Consider the following 24,440-nt stretch of genomic DNA (forward strand, 5'->3'; position numbering starts at 1 on the left):
TGTGACCAACGCTGACATCTGAAGACTGGGGCACCGTCGTTATTACATGTACAGTTAGTAATTTCTAGATATTTATATTTCAAAAACAACTAAACATGTTTTTTTTTCCAAGCGGACCGCCAGTATAAGCAGTATACAGTAAGCTCCTAAAAATATCTTAAAGGTATCTGCACACGTTCAGTATTTGCAACAGATCTATCTGCATTAAAAAAAACAGTGCTTGCAGAAAAATCGAGGCAGGAAATATATCATGTTAGATATGTTTTGTTTGTGTGCATTTTTTACGCGTTTTTTTTTTCTATTCATTTGAATAGAAGAAAACGCTGCAAAAACACTGAAACCATCAATGTGCTGCAGATTTGAATAAAAAAAATGCTTTGATGGTTCAAATCTGCAAGAAAAAATAAGCTGCATGTGCATGAGAGTTCGGAAATTTCATCCACTTTATTGGTACTTTGCAGTGTTTTTACTCTTGAAAATCGCTCAGAAAAAAACAAGGCAAAAACGCAGCGTGCGAATAAGTCCTAATAGTGGCTGATGGCAACAAGAATTTTGTCATTTTTGTGCATGCAGGACAAGCTCTTATATAATAAAATCTGTATACAAAGATACAGTATATTAGGAAGTTAAACAGCACAGAATTTTTGATTTACTTAACGTAAGAAAACAAATTAGCGTTTGATGGTGGACAACAGCAATCTACTGCACTGTTGGAAACCCACCTGCTCCTGTCTGTCTCTGTTTTCTTGAATGATGCTCTCAGTTCAGTGTTCGATCGCTGCAGAGTTTCTCTCTCACGTGTCAGATCGCCAAGATCTCGCCGCAACTCTAAAGCTTCCTTCCTCTGCAATTCACATGTCTCCTCTGTCTCCCGCAGCAGGCGCTGAACTTCAATGATATCCCTTCGCAACCCATCTCTGGCGTCCTCTGCCAACCGCAGCTGCGTTCTCAGTTCTTCCACCTGCATGGCGAAAAACTATTTATCAAAAATTGGTTTCTCTTTGTTATCATTAATAATTAGCAAGCAACCGGAAATGCTGCTCAAGGTCCCAAAATGTGTATAATTACCAATGATTAGAGGTGAAAACATGGGCAGATATGAGTCTGGAACATTAGCAACAAAATGGTTGGGCACCAGGTAAGGCGATCGAGCAGATTCTGGGCAGCAGGTAACAGGGATCACTTACTCCAGTCCACATGCTGGCAAATACCCTACTGACCCTGCACATATCATCCCACCCTGGAAAGGTGATTCAGTACTTGGAGAACTGAACATCTTTAATGTGTGGGGTTGAATAATTACACACCACAAATGTAACACCAAGTGTGAAAGATGAGTAGCGTGGCTGCAACACACGGGTCTCATATAGTTGGCTTACAGAATATCTTCTAATATTTGCTCTTATTTTATTCCCGTTCTCCCCTGAATATTTTTTTAATTATTTGCTTCTGTTTATTTTTTGAAACCCGCCATACAGATTTAGAGATATGGGTCTTTTTATATTACTACACAATTTTTTTCTGGTTTTTAAGGGGGTGTTGTTCACAGGGTAATAATGCGGAGCAACCGAAAGACACGTCCCCAGAGAATCCAGTGATTAACGTCCCATTGGTAGAGACCATAAAAGTTAGCTTGGGTGCACAAAATAAAAACTAAAACCATAAGATGGGTAAAAAACAAACAAACAGACAAGAAAAAGAATACTCAACGGAGAAGGAGTAAAAGAATAGGAACAAAATCTGTAGTCTGTAATAGCCAAAGCTCCTGCTTGTCACACATGTAATATTGTGGGGTTGCTGAGTCCAGGCTACAACATTATATAGGTAACACAATTTTGGTGCAGAAACTATAATCCTGCAACTTTCACATGTTGCTGCCCTATGCAGAAAGTGACCTTCACTGATGCTAAACCTTGATGCTGTCCACCACTGTTTGGCTGGATGCCATGTATCCCTTTATATGTGACTGCTCTAGAATTATTTATTGCACATTAATATTTTTGATGTGCTTCTGAATAGCCTAGTTTAAATGTATCGATACCTAGGTGCCTAAGCATCCAACTCATTAGCTTTGTGTTTCTGTGTTCTTATAGGTCTTGTCTAACGTTCTATATAAAGAAAAAGGAGGAAGGCCGACATCTGACATTCACAGTGCATGCTTTGAACTGGCAGCGGGTCTCCTCTGAGTCCTGACCCAAACTCAACAACCTAAGGGTTGGTGCAGATGAACATATTTTTTGTAATCTAAGAAAATCAGATCAATTACGCTACTGTGCGATGTTACCCACACAGCCATTGACTTGCATGGTCAAGAGTGATCTGAATATTGGATCAAACTCAGGTGTTCAGCAATTTCTTCCTAGACTGTCCCTGTCTAAGGATAAAAATCGGACATGTTCATGGCCCCATAGACTAACATTGGTTTGAGAATAATCCGATGTTTTGTCAGATCACATTCGGGCTGGAAATACGTTCTTCTGCCCCTGCCCGAATAAGCATATATGAGTCTTTTAGGTTCAGGTCAGGAGATCTATGGCGGGTTCAAACATTGCGGTCTGTAACTGGACTGTAATGTCCAGACATGTGAAACCAACCTTAGAATAAGTCCAAAATGTCTTTAGTTGTTTTTGTCCCTCACATCATTAATAGATGAGGTAATGGCGATTAAATCCAATGACTACAGTTGATATCATTTTGCACAGCGGTAATGGAAATAAATACCTGATTCATTAAGTGCAAAGACTCTAGCTTACCTCTTTGGTCAAGTTTTCCCTGTCTTGACTCAATTGTTTGACACGCTCACATAGAGCCTTGTTCTCTTTAGCGTGAGCTGACACAGCATCTTCAAACTCAGCCTGCAAAGCTTTCAGCTCCGAGGAGACCCCGTCCACCATTGCCTGCTCGATTTACAAAGACACGGATTCAGTTTTGAAGCATTATCCTATTATTCACCCCGTACTATAATATGCCCAGTAACATGTGCCAAGACTGCTGCAATATATTTCCAGTGTATAATGTATCAAAAAAAAAATAATATCACACGACTATGCTGTAATCATCTATACATCACATCCATTATATGAGCGCTCATAATCTTTTTGGAATACAATTAGTAATTGTGTACTGTGTGCGCTACAAATATGGACCTTGTCCTGGTCTGTCCTGATCTGAGCTTCCCGTCTAAACCTCTCAGCCTCCAGCTTGGTGTCAGAAAGCTCCCTCTGGGTCTGCATCAGCCGCTCACTCACAGTATTCTTCTCGGTTTCCTTTTGGAGGAGAGCCTGAACAAAAAAAAATAAAGATGAGTCATTACCAAGAGAGTTCAATTCTCAAAAATAGACACAAGCATGCAAATGCACCACATTTACTTATTTATCATGAGTGCGGTAAAATTACACTTTTATAGCTAGTAGTGATGAGCGAGTATACTCGTTGCTCGGGTGATCTGAGTATTTTGGCGTGTTCGGAGATTTAGTTTTTGTCGACGCAGCTGAATGATTTGCGGCTGCTAGACAGCCTGAATACATGTGGGGATTCCCTAACAAACAGGCATTCCACACATGTATTCAGGCTTTCTAGCAGCCGCAAATCATGCAGCTACGGCAACACAAACTAAATCTCTGAGCACGCCAAAATACTTGGAGGACACCCGGGCATGCTCGGGGAAAACCCGAGCACGAGTATACTCACTCGTCACTAATAGCTATGTGTCGGGGGCTCGGAGGCAAAAAATGGGTAGATGTTCTTCAAGATTCAGTATGCAGCCTCTTTCACAAACTCCACCAAAATGGTGAACAAATTAGCATAGTATTATACCAGTTAAATTGACAGCGCACCACAGGGGCAAAACTAGGCATTTGCTGGCTTTCAGGGAGATGGCACTTACAACCCTCTCTCGGGTCCAAGGCATTTAGACAGAATGATACCGTTCAGGTGAAGGAAACCTCTGCTTCAGTTTTGTCCACTGTGATGGATACCCAAGGGACCCCATTATAATCAAAGTGGTCCATAAGCCTTTTTGATCATCATCTTATTTTGGGGTGTGTTTTTATTCTTGTTAATGGTGTTTTTTAGAGTTGAGCGACTTTGGTCAGATCGGGTTTCATGAAACAAAATTTGTTTTAGATGAAACTGGTCCGACTAGGGCAAAAAAAATTTGGAGTTTCGTCCGAAACCCGACCCCAATGCAAGTCAATGGGGAATAAAAGTCGGCATTGAGTGGATGAATGTCATCCACTCAATGCCGACTTTTATTTCCCATTGACTTGCTCAACTCCAGTGTTTATCATATAGATTATTGTACAGGTCTTCGCTTTTACTTCAGTTTTAACATAAAGCATTTTTAGTGGCCAAATATTATTCCATAATTTTTTCTTTCTTATTTTACATTTATTTTTTTATGTTTTCCTTCTTTATGACCCAAAAATGGCCCAATAACGTAATTTAGTTTTACAATTAGACCCATATAGTGATTCTGGACTCCATTCTGTAATGATGTCCCCAATCCTGTAATAATATCCCCTGTGCTGTAATAATGTCCCTCAGCCTGTAATAATGTCCCCAAACCTGTAATAGTCTACCTGTCCTGAAATAATATCCCTAAGCCAATAATATTTTCCTCTGTCCTGTAGTAATGTCCACAACCTGGTCCCATCTTAAAGTAATGTTCCCATCCTGGTCCCATCTTATAGTAATGTCCCCATCCTGGTCTCTCACTCATCAGGAGGGCGTTAAACTAGAAGAAGAGGGGACGGGAAGAAAAATGTTAGACACTAACATGAAGCCAGAAAATATACTGATGAAGGATATGAGGTGCGGCAAAAAAGACCCAAGACCGGTACTCCGAAGGGAGGTAAAATTCCTAAAAAAATCCACATGGAGGAGATTGGAACAAAACAAAATCCTCTAAACTGCATGCTCGCAAACGCCAGAAGCCTGACAAACAAGATGGAAGAACTAGAAGCAGAAATATCTACAGGTAACTATGACATAGTGGGAATAACCGAGACATGGTTAGATGAAAGCTATGACTGGGCAGTTAAATTACAGGGTTACAGTCTGTTTAGAAAGGATCGTAAAAATCGGAGAGGAGGAGGGGTTTGTCTTTATGTAAAGTCTTGTCTAAAGTCCACTTTAAGGTTGGATATTAGCTAAGGGAATGAGGATGTTGAGTCCATATGGGTCGAAATACATGGAGCGAAAAATAGTAACAAAATTCTTATTGGGGTGTGTTACAAACCCCCAAATATAACAGAAATCATGGAAAGTTTACTACTAAGGCAGATAATGAGTTGCAGCTTCATCTATGGGGTCCTTGTTATAGGGGACTTTAACTACCCGGATAGTAACTGGGAAACAGAGACCTGCGAAACCCATAAAGGCAACAGGTTTCTGCTAATAGCCAAGAAAAATTATCTTTCACAATTGGTGCAGAATCCAACCAGAGGAACAGCCCTTTTAGACCTAATATGTAATAGACCTGACAGAATAACAAATCTGAAGGTTGTTGGGCATCTAGGAAATAGCGACCACAATATTGTACAGTTTCACTGTCTTTCACAAGGGGGACTTGTCAGGGAGTCACAAAAACACTGAATTTTGTGGAAGTTTGACCAGCTTAGAGATGCCCTTAATCTGGTTGACTGGGACTATGTCCTCAGAAATAAGAATACAGGTAATAAATGGGAAATGTTTAAGAACATCCTAAATAGGCACTGTAAGCGGTTTATACCTTGTGGGAATAAAAGGACAAGAAATAGGAAAAACCCAATGTGGCTAAACAAAGAAGTAAGAGGGGAAATTAACAGTAAAAAGAAAGCATTTAAACTACTAAAGCAGGATGGCACTGCTGAAGGTCTAAAAAACTATTGGGAGAAAAATACTTTATCTAAAAAACTAAAGCTGCCAAAAAGGAAACAGAGAAGCACATTGCTAAGGAGAGTAAAACTAATCCCAAACTGTTTTTCAACTATATCAATACTGTAGTAAAAGAATCAGAAGTGAAAGTGTAGGCCCCTTAAAAAATTGTGAGGAAAGAATGGTTGTAGATGACGAGTAAAAAGCTAATATATTAAACACCTTCTTCCACACGGTATTCACGGTGGAAAATGAAATGCTAGATGAAATGCCGAGAACAAAGAAAACCTTATATTAAGGGTCACCAATCTAAACCAAGAAGAGGTGCGAAACCGGCTAAATAAGATTAAAATAGATAAATCTCCGGGTCCGGATGGCATACACCCACGAGTACGAAGAGAACAAAGTAATGTAATAGACAAACCATTATTTCTTATATTTAGGGACTCTATAGCGACAGGGTCTGGTCCACAGGACTGGCGCAAAGCAAATGTGGTACCAATATTCAAAAAGGGCTCTAAAAGTGAACCTGGAAATTATAGGCCAGTAAGTCTAACCTCTAATGTTGGTAAAATATTTGAAGGGTTCCAGAGGGATGTTATTCTGGATTATCTCAATGAGAATAACTGTTTAACTCCTTATCAGCATGGGTTTATGAAGAATCGCCTCTGTAAAACCAATCTAATCAGCTTTTATGAAGAGGTAAGCTATAGACTGGACCAAGGTGAGTCATTGGATGTGGTATATCTTGATTTTTCCAAAGCGTTTGATACTGTGCCACACAAGAGGTTGGTACACAAAATGAGAATGCTGGGTCTGGGGGAAAATGTGTGTAAGTGGGTAAGTAACTGGCTTAGTGATAGAAAGCAGAGGGTGGTTATATATGGTACAGTTGTGGCCAAAAGTATTGACACCCCCTTCAATTCTGTCAGATAATACTCAGTTTCTTCCTGAAAATGATTGCAAACACAAATTCTTTGGTATTATTATCTTCATTTAATTTGTCTTAATGAAAAAACACAAAAAGAATTGTCCTAAAGCCAAATTGGATATAATTCCACACCAAACATAAAAAAGAGTGTGGACAAAAGTATTGGCACTGTTCGAAAAATCATGTGATGCTTCTCTAATTTGTGTAATTAACAGCACCTGTAACTTACCTGTGGCACCTAACAGGTGTTGGCAATAACTAAATCACACTTGCAGCCAGTTGACATGGATTAAAGTTGACTCAACCTCTGTCCTGTGTCCTTGTGTGTACCACATTGACCATGGAGAAAAGAAAGAAGACCAAAGAACTGTCTGAGGACATGAGAAACCAAATTGTGAGGAAGCATGAGCAATCTCAAGGCTACAAGTCCATCTCCAAAGACCAGAATGTTCCTGTGTCTACCGTGCGCAGTGTCATCAAGAAGTTTAAAGCCCATGGAACTGTGGCTAACCTCCCTAGATGTGGACGGAAAAGAAAAATTGACAAGAGATTTCAACGCAAGATTGTGCGGATGTTGGATAAAGAACCTCGACTAACATCCAAACAAGTTCAAGCTGCCCTGCAGTCCGAGGGTACAACAGTGTCAACCCGTACTATCCGTCGGCGTCTGAATGAAAAGGGACTGTATGGTCGGAGACCCAGGAAGACCCCACTTCTTACCCCGAGACATAAAAAAGCCAGGCTGCAGTTTGCCAAAACTTACCTGAAAAAGCCTAAAACGTTTTGGAAGAATGTTCTCTGGTCAGATGAGACAAAAGTAGAGCTTTTTGGGCAAAGGCATCAACATAGAGTTTACAGGAGAAAAAAAGAGGCATTCAAAGAAAAGAACACGGTCCCTACAGTCAAACATGGCGGAGGTTCCCTGATGTTTTGGGGTTGCTTTGCTGCCTCTGGCACTGGACTGCTTGACCGTGTGCATGGCGTAATGAAGTCTGAAGACTATCAACAAATTTTGCAGCATAATGTAGGGCCCAGTGTGAGAAAGCTGGGTCTCTCTCAGAGGTCATGGGTCTTCCAGCAGGACAATGACCCAAAACACACTTCAAAAAGCACTAGAAAATGGTTTGAGAGAAAGCACTGGAGACTTCTAAGGTGGCCAGCAATAAGCCCAGACCTGAATCCCATAGAACACCTGTGGAGAGATCTAAAAATGGCAGTTTGGAGAAGGCACCCTTCAAATATCAGGGACCTGGAGCAGTTTGCCAAAGAAGAATGGTCTAAAATTCCAGCAGAGCATTGTAAGAAACTCATTGATGGTTACCGGAAGCGGTTGGTCGCAGTTATTTTGGCTAAAGGTTGTGCAACCAAGTATTAGGCCGAGGGTGCCAATACTTTTGTCTGGCCCATTTTTGGAGTTTTGTGTGAAATGATCAATGTTTTGCTTTTTGCTTCATTCTCTTTTGTGTTTTTTTCATTTAAGACAAATTAAATGAAGATAATAATACCAAAGAATTTGTGTTTGCAATCATTTTCAGGAAGAAACTGAGTATTATCTGACAGAATAGCAGGGGTGTCAATACTTTTGGCCACAACTGTATAATATATAAAAACTATACAAGTTTGCTATTACTGTAATTGTACTGACCTAGAAAATCAAATTGCACAATGAACGCCGTAAGAACCAAACCCAAAAACAATTTGCACATTTTCTTTTCCTCGTTACATCTCACTTGGTATTTTTCCCCCCATTTTTTAAGTTGATTACATGGTTAAATGATTGGTATCATTCAAAAACTACAAGTTATTCCGTAATAAACGTACCCTCATACGGCTATATGGATGGAAAAATAACAAAAAGGTATGGCTCTTAAAACTTGACTGGTCATTAAGAGGTTTATAGCGCTGTTACAATACAATAAGCAACCCCGGACCCAACAGCATGAGGCAACATTAAAATTGGTATGGCTTTATCTTCTTGCCTTTTGTTTCTCATTTTCCACTCGTAGCAAACTTTCTTCCCTCTCTTCCTGCAAGCGAACAATCTCCATACTCAGCTTCTGCTTGATGTTCTCACACTCGGACAAAAGCTCCTCTTTCTCCTTCTCCATACGTTGGACTGCCTCCTGCTTCTCCTCCATCAAGGCCAGCAGCAGGGCCTCCTAAAAAGTTAAACATGGCAGGAGAAGTAATAGACCATGTAGTAGAGTGTTCAGAGGAATGCTCAGGACAATCTATATGGGAACTAACTTCACCAAAGTGATCAGCAGCTAATGTCTGCACCCACCTTCTCCCTCTTGAGCCGCTCTAAAGTATCTTGGTGCTGCTGGGTCTGGTTATTGAGGGAAATCTGTGCTGTTTGCTCCGTTTTTGCTAGTTGCAGCTCCACCTTGACCTTTTGCTGCCGCAGCTCAGCCATGGCTTCTTCAGCATCCAGGGCTTGGTGTTGAGCCTCAGCTATCATAGAAGATCAAATGATCTCAGCAATTCATTAGAATGGTACATAAAAAGTAACAGAAATCACAACAGTGGGGTCGGTATTTGGGTGATGGGTTCTAGACCCTATAGCAATACTGTAGCTATATGGCAGCAGGTGGAACACATTACTCCATGGCTAGTGATATTTCAATTCAGGAGGTTTGGGACGGATGGGTAATAAGGTCAATTTAGAAAAATTGACATCCAGGTCCTAAGGATGAGATCACACGGTGTTGCTGACCATGCAACCAAAACTCCCCCTGGTGACCAATGAATGAACGATTTTGTGACTGTCGTTTGCAGAGTTACAGCCGGCTCCACCATGTGATCTCACTCTTCACACAATGCATCTTTTTCTTTTTAAATGGTCTCACTCAGAAAAAAATGCTAATAAAATGATCCTATTAATTTGTATGGGAAAAAGACTTCTTGGTCATACGTGCAGGCTTTTGAACATTTTAAACATTTGAGACTTTTAAAGATGCCAAGCAACTGCAAGAAGTTACGCACATTTTCCAGCTGTTTTCTGCTAGGAAAGCAAACAATGCAAAATGCCTGGGTTTTGTCTGAGTTATTACTGCAAAAACTGCAAGCGCTTTTGTCATTGCTTTATGGATTTCAAAACTCCACTAAGAAGATGCCGAAACAATGCTCACAAAACAGCTGAAAAAAAAAATGTTGAAAAAGCACTCATGAGACGCCAAAAAAAAATGCTAGGAAAAGACACTTCAGGATTATAGAACTCCAGAAGAAAAAGGAGATTTTTGTGTACTCACCGTAAAATCTCTTTCTCTTAGCCTCTAATTGGGGGACACAGAACCATGGGTGTTATGCTGCTGTCCACTAGGAGGCGACACTATGCATAATCTGAAAAAGATTAAACTATGGCTCCTTCTCTGCAGTATACATCCCTGGACGGCATCAGCCTTCTCCAGTTTTGTGCAAAAGCATTAGTAGGAACGTAACAGAAACAACATAACCCTGCCTGTAAGAAGGCTACATGTACGAGCTCAAAGAACAATATGAGAACTCAACCGTAACAACGGCCCGTAAGGGCAACAGGGTGGGAGCTATGTCCCCAAATTAGAGGCTAAGAGAAAGAGATTTTACGGTGAGTACACAAAAATCTCCTTTACTCTGTCGCCTTATTGGGGGACACAGAACCATGGGTCATCCCAAAGCAGTCCCTGGGTGGGAGCAATGGATGAATATTGTGCTAGCTGGTCCCTAAACTTGGGGCACTGCCGCCTACAGAACCCGTCTACCCAGGCTCGCATCCGCTGAGGACTGGGTATGAACACTGTAGTGTTTCGTAAACGTGTGTAGGCTAGTCAAAGTGGCCGCCTTACACACTTGTTGTGCCGAATGGCCCAGGAGGCCCCTACTGCCTGTGTAGTGTGCCGTGATACCGGCTGGAAGAGGAGAATTGTTAAGTCGGTAAGCCTCTTGTATGGTGGACTTGATCCACCTGGCAAGGGTAGCTTTGGAAGCCGGCAGACCTTTGCGAACGCCCTCCGGAAGAAGGAAAAGGGAATCGGACTTCCGGAAGGGTGCAGTCCTAGACACGTATATACGCAATGCCCTGACGAGGTCAAGCGTATGCAGAGCCTTCTCCACTCTATGAACAGGAACCGGGCAAAGGGATGGCAGAGAAATGTCCTCATTGAGGTGGAAGTTGGACACAACCTTCGGAAGGAAAGATGGTACTGTACGGAGAACCACCTTGTCCTGGTGGAAGGCTAGGAAAGGCCGTCTGCAGGAGAGTGCTGACAATTCAGACACGATGCGCAGCGAGGTGATTGCCACCAGAAAAACCACCTTCTGCGACAGAATGCGGAGTGGGACTTCCTTAAGGGGCTCGAAAGGTGGTGCCTGCAATGCTGTCAGGACCAGGTTGAGGTCCCACGTTTCCAGTGGACGTCTGTAGGGGGGAACTAATCGGGAAACTCCCTGGAAAAAAGTCCTTACTTGCGGCTTGTTAGCAATACGCCTTTGGAAAAGCACTGAAAGCACTGACACCTGGCTTTTAAGCGAGCCTAGTGATAGCCTGGCGTCCAGGCCCGATTGAAGAAAACCGAGTACCTTCGGGAGGGAATACGGGAGTGGGACCTGTTCGCGAGATTCGCACCAGGTAAAGAAAGCTCTCCAGGTACGGTAATAAATCTTGGCGTAGGCTGGCTTCCTTGCCCTGATCATGGTCATAATGAAATCCTGTGAGAGCCCTGCCTGGGTTAGAACCCAGGTTTCAAGGGCCACGCCGTCAAATTGAGAGCCCCTGAGTTCTGATGGTAGAATGGACCTTGTGACAGAAGGTCGTGACGATCGGGGAGATGCCAGGGGGCGTCTGCTGCAAGTTGTACGACGTCGGCGTACCATGTACATCTGGACCAGTCTGGTACGATCAGGATAGTTGGAACTCCCTCTTGTTTGAAATTCCTCACGACTCTGAATATCAGGGGAAGAGGTGGAAAAATGTACAGAAGCTGTCCTGAACTAGGGCATCTGCTCCGAGCGACCGTATCGTGTGTCCTGGCCATGAAATTGGGGACCTTTGCATTGAGATGGGATGCCATTAGGTCCATGTCCGGGGTCCCCCAGCGATGGCAGATCTGGCGAAAAATTTCGGGGTGGAGAGACCACTCCCCCGAGTCCATTCCTTGCCTGCTGAGGAAGTCGGCTTCCCAGTTGTCCACACCCGGGATGTGGACCGCAGAGAGTAACGACCTCGTGTCTTCCGCCCATTGGAGGATATGCGCCAGTTCTCTCATCGCCTGGGTACTGCGGGTCCCGCCTTGGTGATTCACATATGCCACCGCCGTGGCATTGTCCGACTGTACTCTGATATGAAAGGCTGCCAGTAATTGACGAAAAGGTCTCAATGCCAGGAAGATGGCCTGAATTTCCAGGATGTTGATGGGCATGTTCGCTTCCACTGGTGACCACTTGCCCTGTGCTTTGTGATGTAGGTGCACCGCACCCCAACCTGTTAGGCTCGCGTCGGTGGTCAGGACCTTCCATTGACCAGGGAGAAAGGATTTTCCCGCTGCAAGTGAGGTTGGCTTGAGCCACCAGAGTAGGGACCTCCTGGTTCCCTCTGTGAGCCAGAACTCCCTGTCGAGGGAGAAAGGATTCCTGTCTCATGACTTGAGGATGGCTAGTTGAAGAGGCCTGAGGTGAAACTGGGCAAATGGTACCACCTCTATTGCTGGTGCCATCCTGCCGAGTACTCTCATGGAAACCGGAGAGATCGTGGAGGATTGCAGAGGGGTATGCGAACTCCCAGACGGAGAGCCAGTGCCTTGTCCCTGGGAAGGAGCACCAGACCCCTGGAGGTGTCGAATAGCATCCCCAGGAAGGTCAGGGACTGACTTGGGGTAGTCGATGACTTTTGTAAGTTGACTAACCAGCCCAAGCAACTCAGAGTGTCGATTGTTATTGAGACGCTGACCTCGCAGTCCATGAAGGTGGAAGCCTTGATGAGAAGGTCGTCCAGGTATGGAACGACTACAATGCCTCTGGAATGTAGAACGTCCATGGTGGCTGCCATGATCTTGGTAAACGCTCTGGGATCCGTCGCGAGTCCGAAAGGGAGAGCCACGAACTGGTAGTGGTCCTGGTTGATCGCGAACCTGAGAAATCTTTGATGGGCGGGAGCAATTGGTATATGCAGGTATGCGTCTTGTATGTCTATGGAGGCGAGATATTCTCCCTGCTCCATGGACGCAATGATGAACCGAAGGGACTCCATGCGAAAATGACGAACCCGTACATATTTGTTGAGCTGTTTTAGGTCTAATATGGGCCGGACGCTGCCTCCTTTCTTGGGGACTGCGAATAGATTGGAGTAGAACCCTCTGAAGCGTTCGGCCGCGGGAACCGGTACTATGAATCCTGCTTGAAGGAGAGAGGAGACCGCTTGGTGGAAGGCACGAGCCTTGTCTGGCGGTTTCGGTGGAACAGAGAGGTAGAATCGGTTCGGTGGACTGGAAGTGAACTCTATCTTGTATCCGGAAGACACTATTTCCCTGACCCACCTGTCTTCTGTAATAGGCAGCCAGACTTGCTGAAAGAGTAGAAGTTGTCCGCCTACTGGTGGGGTGTCTTCCGGAGTTCGTCCGGAGTCATGATGAGGTGAAATTCTGAGGTTTTTCTCCTTTGGGCTTCGCCTGGCCTGCTTTCAACTGCCAGGTCCTGTCCGGCCTCTGCGCCGACCGTGGGTTGTCACTGCGTGGAGAGCGGTTACGATTTTGTGCTGGGCGTGAGACTGACCATCCCGAAGAATTCCAAAAGGATCGGAATCGTGTTTGGTTACGCTGTTTAAACGTGCGTTTAGGTTTTAGATGAGGGAGAGAGGTACTCTTACCCCCAGTGGCGTTGGATATCATTGTGTCCAACTTTTCACTGAAAAGCCGTCCACTGAGGTACGGGAGATGCGTGAGGGGCTTCTTTGAGGCCGCATCCGCTTTCCATTCCCGCAGCCAGAGGATACGCCGAATTGTGATGGCATTTGCTGCTATCCCCGCTACACCTCTTGCGGAGTCAAGGGCTGCATGAAGCATGTAATCTGCTACTACTGCTATTTGAACCGCTTGGTCCGACAGCTCAGGATTTGAAGTGTGGAGACCATTTTGCAATGTTTTGGCCCAAGCCAGAATGGCCTTGGCCGCCCAAACTGAAGCGACCGCGGGGGCCAGGGAGGCCCCTGCCTCTTCGAAAACTGAACGAGCCATGCGTTCTACCTGCCGGTCTGCTGTCCCTGAGGGTTGAGCTATCTGGCAGTGAGAGGAGGGTCTGTGCTGCTAGTCGAGAGACTGGGGGGTCCACTTCGGGTGGATCTCTCCACTGCTTGGTGTCCTTTTGTGGGAAGGGGTACCTAGCCTCCAAATATTTGCGATTGGTGAATTTCTTCTCAGGCTGCGAAAACTGCTCAGTAAGGATCGTCTGAAATTCCGGGTGGTTAGTGAAAACTTTAGGTGGTTTCAGAACACCTTCAAAGCAAATCTTGTGTTCTGGGACTTCCGGGGTTGGATCGGAAATGTCCAGCACCCGTTGGATGGAAGAGATTATGTCCTCAACTAGCGCTGTATTGCTAGGGGGATAAGAGACCAGAGACCTCTCCGTCTCATTGTCTGAGTCGGAGTCACAGATGCCTTCTGAATCCTGCGTATCGCTCAGGCGTTTCCTGGTGGGTGAGCTGGGGCGGAGGTCTTCTTGCGGAGATTTGCATTGTCTGTCTCTGGTAGGGGACGGTCTAGGCGACCTGGAACTACGGTGTCTCTCCCTGGAAGGGGATAACCGTGTTCTATGGGATGACGCAGAGGAACGCGACGTGTGGGTCCGCTTACGTCTGGGAGAGCCAGAAATGGCCTGTCCCTGAGTGGAGCTGTCCCTTTGCTGGGTAACGCTCATAGCTGAGACATGACCCTGCAGAGCCTGGAGTAATGTGGAGGTTAGGTTATCTATGGACTGTGTCATAGACTGCGACATCTGGGTAGCCCATTCCGGCGTGGTAGCGGCCGCTGAAGCAATGGTAGGGGCTTCCTGGGGCTCTGACCCAGTATCTTGGATACAATCCCTGCAGTGCTGGTACGTGCTGCCACTGGGGAGAGTGGTTTTGCAGGCTGTGCAGAAAGCATAAAAGCAGTCCTGCCTGGTTCTCTTCCTTGAGCCCGGCATAGTGCACAGAGGGTGGCTAGCGGAGGACCGCCTTCTAGGTAATATGGATTCACAGCCGAGTAAAGAGAACCCGGCTGTGATCTTACCCCACCAGTGTGCCCCTAGGTCCAGCGCCGCCAATTCACAGTCCTGTGCCCCCGGAGACTGCTGGCATTGCTGCTGATGTACCAGACGGCGTCTGCTGCAGCGAAGATGGCCGCCGAGAAGACGAGGAGGAAGGGGGCGGAGAGCTGAAAAGAGCGCACAAGGCTATGTAAAAACGCGCCCTTTCTGCCTCGATCCGCCCCTTCTATGACACTGTGGAGTGTCATATTTGTCATCCGGGGGGTAGGCCGGGGGGTGGAGAGGAGGCGGCGACCTCGACCTAAATTAGATATCTATGCCCAGAAAGGGCTCCAGGCCGGCGCGGTAGCCCGGGAGGGGGTCGTATTTTAACCGGACCCCCCGGATTGAAAGGCAGGCTACCAGTGGGGCCACAATCTGAAGCGGGGCCCTGTGATGGGTCCCCCTGAGGCGCTATAGACTGATGCTGCCGCAGCGACAGGGGCGCAGGGAGCCCTGTGTCTGCATGTGCTATGCCTGGCCGCACTCCCCCCGGCCCCGACAGGAGCCCGCAGCTGGCTGGGGTCCCTGGATACTGTGCAGGTTGCCATGGAACAGATCCTACCTGAGGCGTCTCAACCTAATACCCCCAGAGGGGGATTAGGGAGGGTGCTGCTGTCACCGTCAGGGGGCTTCTTCCTCGCCTCGACCTCAACCCAAGACCAAAAGGAATTGGGGAAGGAAGGGGGTCTCAATTTCGAACCAGCACCCGCAGGCCTGGGGAAGAAGCGACATGGGGAACCGCCATCTCAACTTCAACTGGGCACCTCATAATAGGGGGCTGAGGAAGGAGCCATGCCGGGAGTCTCACTTAGGAGACCCACTTTTCTTCATCTGTCATCAGGAAGAAAAAAACGGAAAAAAGAAAAATTCTTTAGGTGTGCCTCCTTGCGACACTACTGTAAGCAAAAACTGGAGAAGGCTGACGCCGTCCAGGGGCGTATACTGCAGAGGAGGAGCCATAGTTAATCTTTTTCAGATTATGCATAGTGACCACTAGAAAAAAAACAACAAAAAACGCAATGCGAACATAGTCTTTTTGTCACAGGGTTACCGCGATAGTAGAGCCTGAAGACTGCAGTGTTTGATTGCTCCTACTCCGGAGCTAATAAGCACTTCTCCTTCATTTTAAATGTGCTTATTTCTTCTGGCAGAACAGGGGTTAATCGGCCATGTTGGAAATCCCTGTGCTCGGTTAGACACTGAGCTCGGTCAGCCACTCCTTTCCCCTTTATAAGCTGGGCTCTAATGCAATTCCTTGTCAGAGATAGCATTTGCTTCATGGCTAATGGAGGGAGAGGAATTCATATGAGAAGGAGAGTTGGAGGAGTTATCTGTGACTGTTGTTTGGTTTGCATGTGTGGCATTTCCCTAGCTTTCTCTATTTTGGTTTATTCCCCTACCTCCTCTCCCTGGTGCATTAATCTGTTATATGTGAGTGAATATTTTGTATGCCTGGCGTTTTCTGTTAACCCTTGTTTGTGTTGCCTTGTTTGTTCGGTTGGCGTACTACAGTGCACAGTAGCGACCCTCTTCCCTGGGTAGGGGAAGAGAACAGATGGAGGGCGAACTCAGGAGATAAGGCAAGGATGGAGACCCTGGCATCTTCACCTTGAGACGTATCCCGGGGAGTAGGGCAAGATAGGGTTCCCTGTTGTGAGTTCATTTTTCCCTTCTTCCTGGCTGGTGATTTTCCAGCTGGATTCTTGGAGACCAGTCTGATTCCTGCATCTCAAAGCTAAGTTTTTCTGCTCTTCTTTGTACTCTTCAGTTTTGTTTTTGCTTTGCCTTGTTTTTTGGGAGTTCTGCCATCCCCGGCCGGGGGTGAGCTGAACTCCATTTTTGTCTCTGACCTGTTGATATTTTGCTCTGTCTTCAGAATATACCTGAGTGCTGATATAGTCTTTTGAAGACTAGCGACTTCAGGGCCTGTTTTTCCTATCAGTCATTTGGTTCATTTTGATAGGGTTTTTGCGGATGGCAGACAGCAGCTTTCTTATCCTGTCCTATGTAGTTAGCTTGGGCCCCATCATTTGCTCAACCTATCTTTCTATCTGTGTGTTTTCATCTTGCTTCACTGTCATTATATGTTGGGGGCTGCCTATTGCTTTGGGGTCTGCTCTGGGGCAGTTTAGTTTTTCCCCTTTCTGTCTTTAGGCTATATAGTTCTCCGGCTGTGATCGAGGGGTCTAGGGCACCGTAGGAACCCCCCACGGCTACTGCTAGTTGTTGTGGATAGGTTCAGGGGTCTGCAATCCGATAGCTGCCAACCTCTCTGTTTTTTCTGGACTTAGCTGGTATTTTGTTTTTTCCTCCTTCGGTGACTCATCATAACAGAATCACCAGCCATACCGCAGATCCTAGGGTACTCAATAGCAGGAGAGAATTGTTAAAAAGAAAAAAAAAAAAAAAGTGTCAGAATTTTTTTTTATTTTTTTTTTGTGTGCATATTTTTTTCCTCTATATCTCTGAGGCCGTAGGGGGAATTTTTCTCTCAATGGAGATGAAGCAATTATCTGATCATGTGGAGCAGCTCGCTGCTGAAGTGCGGGGAATTTCCGTCTATCTTGCTCATTCACATGCTGCTGAACCAAAGATTCCTACTCCTGATGTATTTTTGGGGGATCGGTCTAAATTCTTGAATTTCAAGAATAATTGTAAATTATTTTTTGCCTTGAAGCCTAACTCGTCGGAAACTCCGCGCAGCAGGTTAAAATTGTCATCTTTCCTGCGCGGCGATCCCCAGGATTGGGCGTTTTCTTTGAAACCTGATGATCCTATTCTGAATAATGTGAACGCATTTTTTCAAGCCTTGGGGTTGTTGTATGATGAACCTAATGCTATTGATCAGGCTGAAAAGACCCTGTTGGCATTAAGCCAGGGTCGGGATTCGGCAGAGTTGTACTGTCAAAAATTCCGAAAGTGGGCGGTCCTTACTACCTGGAATGATGGTGCCTTGGCAGCACTCTTTCGGAAGGGTTTGTCAGAAACTGTAAAAGATACTATGGTGGGATTTCCTGTTCCCTCTGGTCTTGACGATTCTATGTGATTAGCCATTCAGGTGGATCGGCGTTTACGTGAACGCAAAACTACACGAGAGATGTTGCCACCTGTTGAACAAATGTCTGAACCTATGCAATGTGATAGAGTTTTGTCTAGGGCACAACGTCAGGAGTTCAGAAGGCGTAATAAGCTGTGTTTCTTTTGTGGAGATGCCTCGCATATTATTTCTGTCTGCCCTAAACGAGAGAAACGTTGTGCACACACGTTTTCTGTGGGTGGTGTTCAACCTAAGTTTCTTCTGGCAATTACTCTGATCTGCTCCCTGTCCACATTTTCCGCCAAGGCTTTTGTGGATTCAGGAGCAGCTCTGAACCTGATGGACTTGGATTTTGCTAAACGTTGTGGATTTCCTATGACACCTCTGCGGACGCCTATCCCTTTGAGGGGTATTGATGCTACTCCTTTGGCGAAGAATAAACCTCAGTTTTGGACCCAGGTGGTAATGCGGGTCGCCCCAGACCATCAAGAAAATTGCAGATTTTTGGTGTTGCATAATTTGCATGATACCATTGTTCTGGGGTTTCCCTGGTTGCAATCCATAATCCAGTTCTGGATTGGAAATCTTTGTCTGTGGTGAGTTGGGGTTGTCGGTGTGCCCTTAGTGATGCTCCTGTTTTTCTCCACCTCTCCCCAGTCGCATGATGTTCCTGACTATTTGGCTGACTTTTATGATGTATTTAGTGAGAATGAGTCTGCGTCTTTGCCTCCTCATTGGAGTTATGACTGTGCAATTGAGCTGAACCCGGGGTGTAAATTCCCCAAGGGTCGGCTTTTCAATTTATCTGTACCCGAGCATGAGGCTATGCGATCCTATATTAAGGAGGCATTGGAGAAGGGTCATATTAGACCATCCTCTTCACCCTTAGGTGCTGTTTTTTTTTTTTTCGTGGCTAAAAAGGATGGTTCATTAAGGCCTTGTATTGACTATCGCGCCCTCAACAAAATTACTGTTAAATATCAGTATCCGTTACCCCTGATTTCTGATCTATTCTCCAGAGTTAAAGGTGCTTGCTGGTTTACCAAGCTTGACCTCAGGGGGGCGTATAATCTTATTCGCATTAAGCATGGGGATGAATGGAAGATGGCGTTTAATACTCCGGGGGGACATTTTGAGTACCTGGTGATGCCTTTTGGGCTCACTAATGCCCCTTCTGTCTTCCAGTGCTTCATGAACGATATATTCCGAGATTTTGTGGTCTCTTTTCTTCCGGGCACTAAGAATGTCAAGGCAGATGCCCTCTCTAGGAGTTTCCTTGCTGATTCTCCTGTTGTGACTAAGCCTGCTACCATCTTATGCGAGGGGGTAGTTCTTTCTGCCATCTGGCCCGATTTGAGACGTGCTCTGGAAGAGTTTCAGGAGGACAAACCTGAGCGTTGTCCCAGTGGAAAGTTGTATGTTCCTGACCAGTGGAGGAAGAGAGTGATGTCTGAAGTTCATTGCTCTGCATTGGCTGGTCATCCAGGTATTTTTGGTACTAGAGATCTGGTGAGTCGGTCTTTTTGGTGGCCCGCCTTGTCTCATGATGTCAGGAATTTTGTGCAGTCCTGTGGGACTTGCTCCCGGTCTAAACCTTGTTCTCGCTCTAGTGGCTTGTTGGTGCCCAGGAGGCCATGGACCCATATTTCAATGGATTTTATCTCTGATATGCCTGTCTCTCAGAGAATGACTGTTATTTGGGTGATTTGTGATAGATTCTCTAAGATGGTCCATCTTGTACCACTCCCTAAGTTGCCATCTTCCTCTGAGTTGGTGCCCTTGTTTTTGCAACAGGTGGTTCGCTTGCACGGGATTCCTGAGAACATTGTATCTGACAGAGGAGTTCAGTTTGTGTCTAGATTTTGGAGGACTTTCTGTTCCAAGCTGGGAATTCAGTTGTCCTTCTCCTCTGCGTTTCACCCTCAGACCAATGGGCAGACGGAGAGAACAAACCAGACTTTGGAGTCGTATTTGAGATGTTTTATTTCTGCCGATCAGGATGATTGGGTTTCATTTTTGCCCTTGGCCGAATTTGCTTTAAATAATAGAGCTAGTTCTGCCACTTTGATGTCACCTTTTTTTTGTAACTTTGGTTTTCACCCTCGATTTTCTTCAGGGCAGGTGGAGCCTTCTGCCTGCCCAGGTGTTGACACTGTGGTGGAGAGAATGCACCAGATCTGGGACCAAGTTGTGGATAAGTTGTTTCTCTCCCAGGAAAAGGCCCAGCGGTTTTCCAACCGGCGTAGGACCGTTGGTCCCCAGTTTAAGGTGGGTGATATGGTTTGGTTGTCATCAAAAAATATCGCTATGAAGGTGGCTTCTCCTAAGTTTAAGCATAGATTTATTGGACCTTACAAGATTTTGGAGATTATTAATCCGGTCTCTTTTCGGTTGGCTCTTCCTGTCACATTTAAAATTCATAATGTGTTTCATAAGTCCTTGTTGAAGAGGTTTGTTGAACCAGTAGTTCCTGTGGTGGCACCTCCTGACCCTATATTGGTTGAAGGTAACATGGAATATGAGGTAGAGAAGATACTGGATTTCCGTCTGGCTAGACGGAGACTCCAGTATTTGGTTAAGTGGAAGGGTTATGGTCAGGAGGATAATTCCTGGGTCTCTGCCTCTGATATTCATGCCGAAAGATTGGTGCGTGCCTTTCATCGGGCTCACCCGGATCGCCCTGGTGGCATGGATGAGGGTTCGGAGACCCCTCCTCAAGGGGGAGGTACTGTTGTGAGTTCATTTTTCCCTTCTTCCTGGCTGGTGATTTTCCTGCTGGATTCTTGGAGACCAGTCTGATTCCTGCATCTGAAAGCTAAGTTTTTCTGCTCTTCTTTGTACTCTTCAGTTTTGTTTTTGTTTTGCCTTGTTTTTTGGGAGTTCTGATATCTCCGGCCGGGGGTGAGCTGAACTCCAATTTTGTCTCTGATCTGTTGATATTTTGCTCTGTCTTCAGGATATACCTGAGTGCTGATATAGTCTTTTGAAGCCTAGCGACTTCAGGGCCTGTTTTTCCTATCAGTCGGTTGGCTCATTTTGATAGGGTTTTTGCGGATGGCAGACAGCAGCTTTCCTATCCTGTCCTATGTAGTTAGCTTGGGCTCCATCATTTGCTCAACCTATCTTTCTATCTGTGTTAGTGTTTTCATCTTGCTTCATCGTCATTATATGTTGGGGGCTGCCTATTGCTTTGGGGTCTGCTCTGGGGCAGTTTAGTTTTTCCCCTTTCTGTCTTTAGGCTATATAGTTCTCCGGCTGTGATCGAGGGGTCTAGGGCACCGTAGGAACCCCCTACGGCTACTGCTAGTTGTTGTGGATAGGTTCAGGGGTCTGCAATCCGATAGCTGCCAACCTCTCTGGTTTTTCTGGACTTAGCTAGTATTTTGTTTTTTTGCTCCTTCGGTGACTCATCATAACAGTTCCCCCTAGTGTTAGGGACAGGGAAGGAGCCCCTGGTCCTGGGTCACCCAACAGCTGTGACGTGACATTTATATGGGTTGTCTCACAATTTAGTTTGAGGAGTGCACTACTCCCCTGCCTCTTGGCTTTCTGCTGGTAGGGGAGCGTTGTGCGAGTGAAATGTGCACTCTTCAAATAAATGCAGCTCCGCCTCTGTAGCATCAGAGGAGTGCAGGGTCACTGACACTGGCCAGATCCAGTGATCCAGCCAGCTTAGGCCTGTTTCACCATCAGTCAAAATCCGCCGTTTTTGCAAAAAAACGGATCCGCCATTTTTTTGGCGGATCCATTTTTTTCCCCATTGACTTGCATTACTGGCGGATCTTGACGGATGGCCATCCGTTGGATCCGTTTTTTTGCGGATCCGTCAATTTTTTGGCGTCCGCCGAGATGCCTGGACGGACCATGTAACAGTAGTCAGCAAGTGCTGATGAAAAGATGATAACAAATACAGGGTATTTAGTCGATACTTTTTTTGCAAAAAAATGTATACCAAGCTGCTTCACCGCGTCAAGGTAACCCTATTGAAGCAGTCCCTATCTAATGTATTTAAAACCTGAACATGTGAACAGTGTCTAAACACTGTCTTGCTGACTACTGTTATATGTTTTACTGCAGGATATTTCTGCACAATTGTCATTCTGTGCTCTCTGTTTGTGTTTGAGTCAGTGGGTGGTATGAACAGTGTCCTACCGACTTGTTCATATGTGTGCATGTCACATGTGTTTTTAATCCAGTTTTTCTGTGCCTATGCATGATTTGAGAAACCCCACCCCTCTCTTGTGTGACATGCACATAAGGAGCTGGCTTACACCACGTGCCCATACTAGGAAGCGGCCTATCTTCATCCTGTTCATTTAAACACTGTTCACATGTTCAGGTTTTAAATACATTAGATAGGGACTGCTTCGATAGGGTTACCTTGACGCGGTGAAGCAGCTTGGTATACTTTTTTTGCAAAAAAACGTATCGACTAAATACCCTGTATTTGTTATCATCTTTACATCAGCACTTGCTGACTACTGTTATATGTTTTATTGCAGGATATTTCTGCACAAATGTCATTCTGTGCTCTCTGTTTGTGTTTGAGTCAGTGGGTGGTATGAACAGTGTCCTACCGACTTGTTCATATGTGTGCATGTCACATGTGTTTTTAATCCAGTGTGAGACATGTAGATCATTACAGCAGACTGTCAGTCATTTCATGTCTCTCACTGGTAACAACACATTCATTTAAAATAAGCTCTGGAGGCAGATGCTCAGGGAGATCTATGTCTCTATGATAGATCGTAACAGCTAATTTACATATTAAGAAAAAAACAAGGATTTCTCTGGAATAAGACATCAGATCGCAGATATCAAAGTATCATTTTATTCAATTTCCTAGGGCTTGTATGCCCATATAGACAGCTTAGGAGGGTTGATCCTAATGACAGATTCTCTTTAAATGATTCAGTACAAAAGATAGGGTCATTCATTGCTGCTCATGTACATGTGGATTTCCTGAAACAACAGGAAGTTAGCGTCTTAAAAAGCCCCAGTGGCCTCTGAGAAAATTGTAAGATTTGTAACTTTTACTTTCAATATAGACTGAAAAACCATAGCCTACATGAAAAAAAATACATTTAACCCATTCAGTTTAGACTAAAGCATATCTATGTGGGTGAATGGCCCCGTCACAGACCAGACCTAAATCCCATTGAGAATCTGTGGCAAGACGTGAAAATTGCTGTTTGCAGACGTCTCCATCCAGTCTTATTGAGCTATTAGTTTGCAAAGAAGAAAGGGCAAAAACTCCAGCCTCTAGATGTGCAAATCTGGTAGAGACATACCCCAAAAGACTTGCTTGAGTTCTTGCAGTGAGAGGTGGTCCTACAAAGTATTTACTCAAGGGGCTGAATACAAATGTACGTCGCAATTTTCAGATTTAGATTTTTTAAATAATTTTAAAAAAACATATCTCATTTCCTTTACACTTCACAAATACTTGCTACTTAGTGTTGGTATAGCACATAAAATCCCAACAAAATACATTTCAGTTTTTTGGGTGTAATGTGAAAAAATGTGGAAAAGTTCACGGGGTATGAATACTTTTTCAAGGCAATATAATGCTACTATCTAATGCTGCAGGGGATGTACATGGCTAGAAGTGATCATACCTCCTTTAATGACATTTAATATAAAACTGACATTCTTTTTTCTCTGATGTTAAGAAGGAAAGAATAAATGTCATTCAAACTCAAGTGTGAACCCGGCTTTATGCGTCTCTTCCTTAGAGACATTCACAATTTTACAAGAATAACTACACCAAAAACCACACCTATTAAAAAGTAAATTGGGCTTAAAAACACTTTAAGAGAAAATGCTAGCGCGGCTTCATCTAGACAATTCTTTGGTAGCTCTTATCAGCAACTTTTATGCAGCTCATAAATGATCCATTAAAATAACTGTCCAAAAACTCCTAAGCCTATGTCAGCCCATACAGACAGATACGCTAGAGTATATTTGTGCTTATGTCAGACTTATCAGCACCATGTCATCGTGTTACACCAACTACTCAGCGGATTATCTGTCTTACAGCATACTGTAGTTCATATTAATGTTGTGTCTAGAATATAAAACCTTTTATTTTGCATGCAGTAATATTTTGCTGGCTGATTTTATGAGAATCTATTGTAGAATTTATGACCTCTTATGCTTAACACTGTAAATGGATCCTCAAGAATATGTAGTAAAATTGTGCCAGGCTGTCCACCCGACATGACCCTTCCTGGAGACCATTCTGCATTTATAAAGACTTGCGTGTATAGCTGTGTTTGTCCGCCAGACAATAGGTGAGCCCGGCCTGTTAAAAGCCTTTCCCATAAATATATGTACACACTGTGGCTCCTGTAAGTCGCT

At 44.8% G+C, this 24,440-nt stretch overlaps 1 protein-coding gene across 2 annotated transcripts in view; it reads right to left on the reverse strand.

The window, feature by feature from the left end:
- CROCC2 (ciliary rootlet coiled-coil, rootletin family member 2) overlaps positions 1-24,440 on the reverse strand; it is a 274,079-nt gene that overhangs the window by 73,916 nt on the left and 175,723 nt on the right. For both annotated transcript variants that reach the window (XM_073581213.1, XM_073581212.1), the window contains exons 20-24: positions 9,072-9,241; positions 8,767-8,946; positions 3,147-3,281; positions 2,754-2,897; positions 723-961 (exon numbers count right to left, since the gene is read on the reverse strand). In XM_073581213.1, the coding sequence (XP_073437314.1) occupies positions 723-961; positions 2,754-2,897; positions 3,147-3,281; positions 8,767-8,946; positions 9,072-9,241 (868 nt within the window). The remainder of the gene's footprint in view (positions 1-722; positions 962-2,753; positions 2,898-3,146; positions 3,282-8,766; positions 8,947-9,071; positions 9,242-24,440) is intronic.

The sequence above is a fragment of the Dendrobates tinctorius genome, unplaced genomic scaffold (assembly GCF_039654945.1).
Source record: "Dendrobates tinctorius isolate UK_male_01 unplaced genomic scaffold, ASM3965494v1 ptg000069l, whole genome shotgun sequence".
Taxonomy (NCBI): domain Eukaryota; kingdom Metazoa; phylum Chordata; class Amphibia; order Anura; family Dendrobatidae; genus Dendrobates; species Dendrobates tinctorius.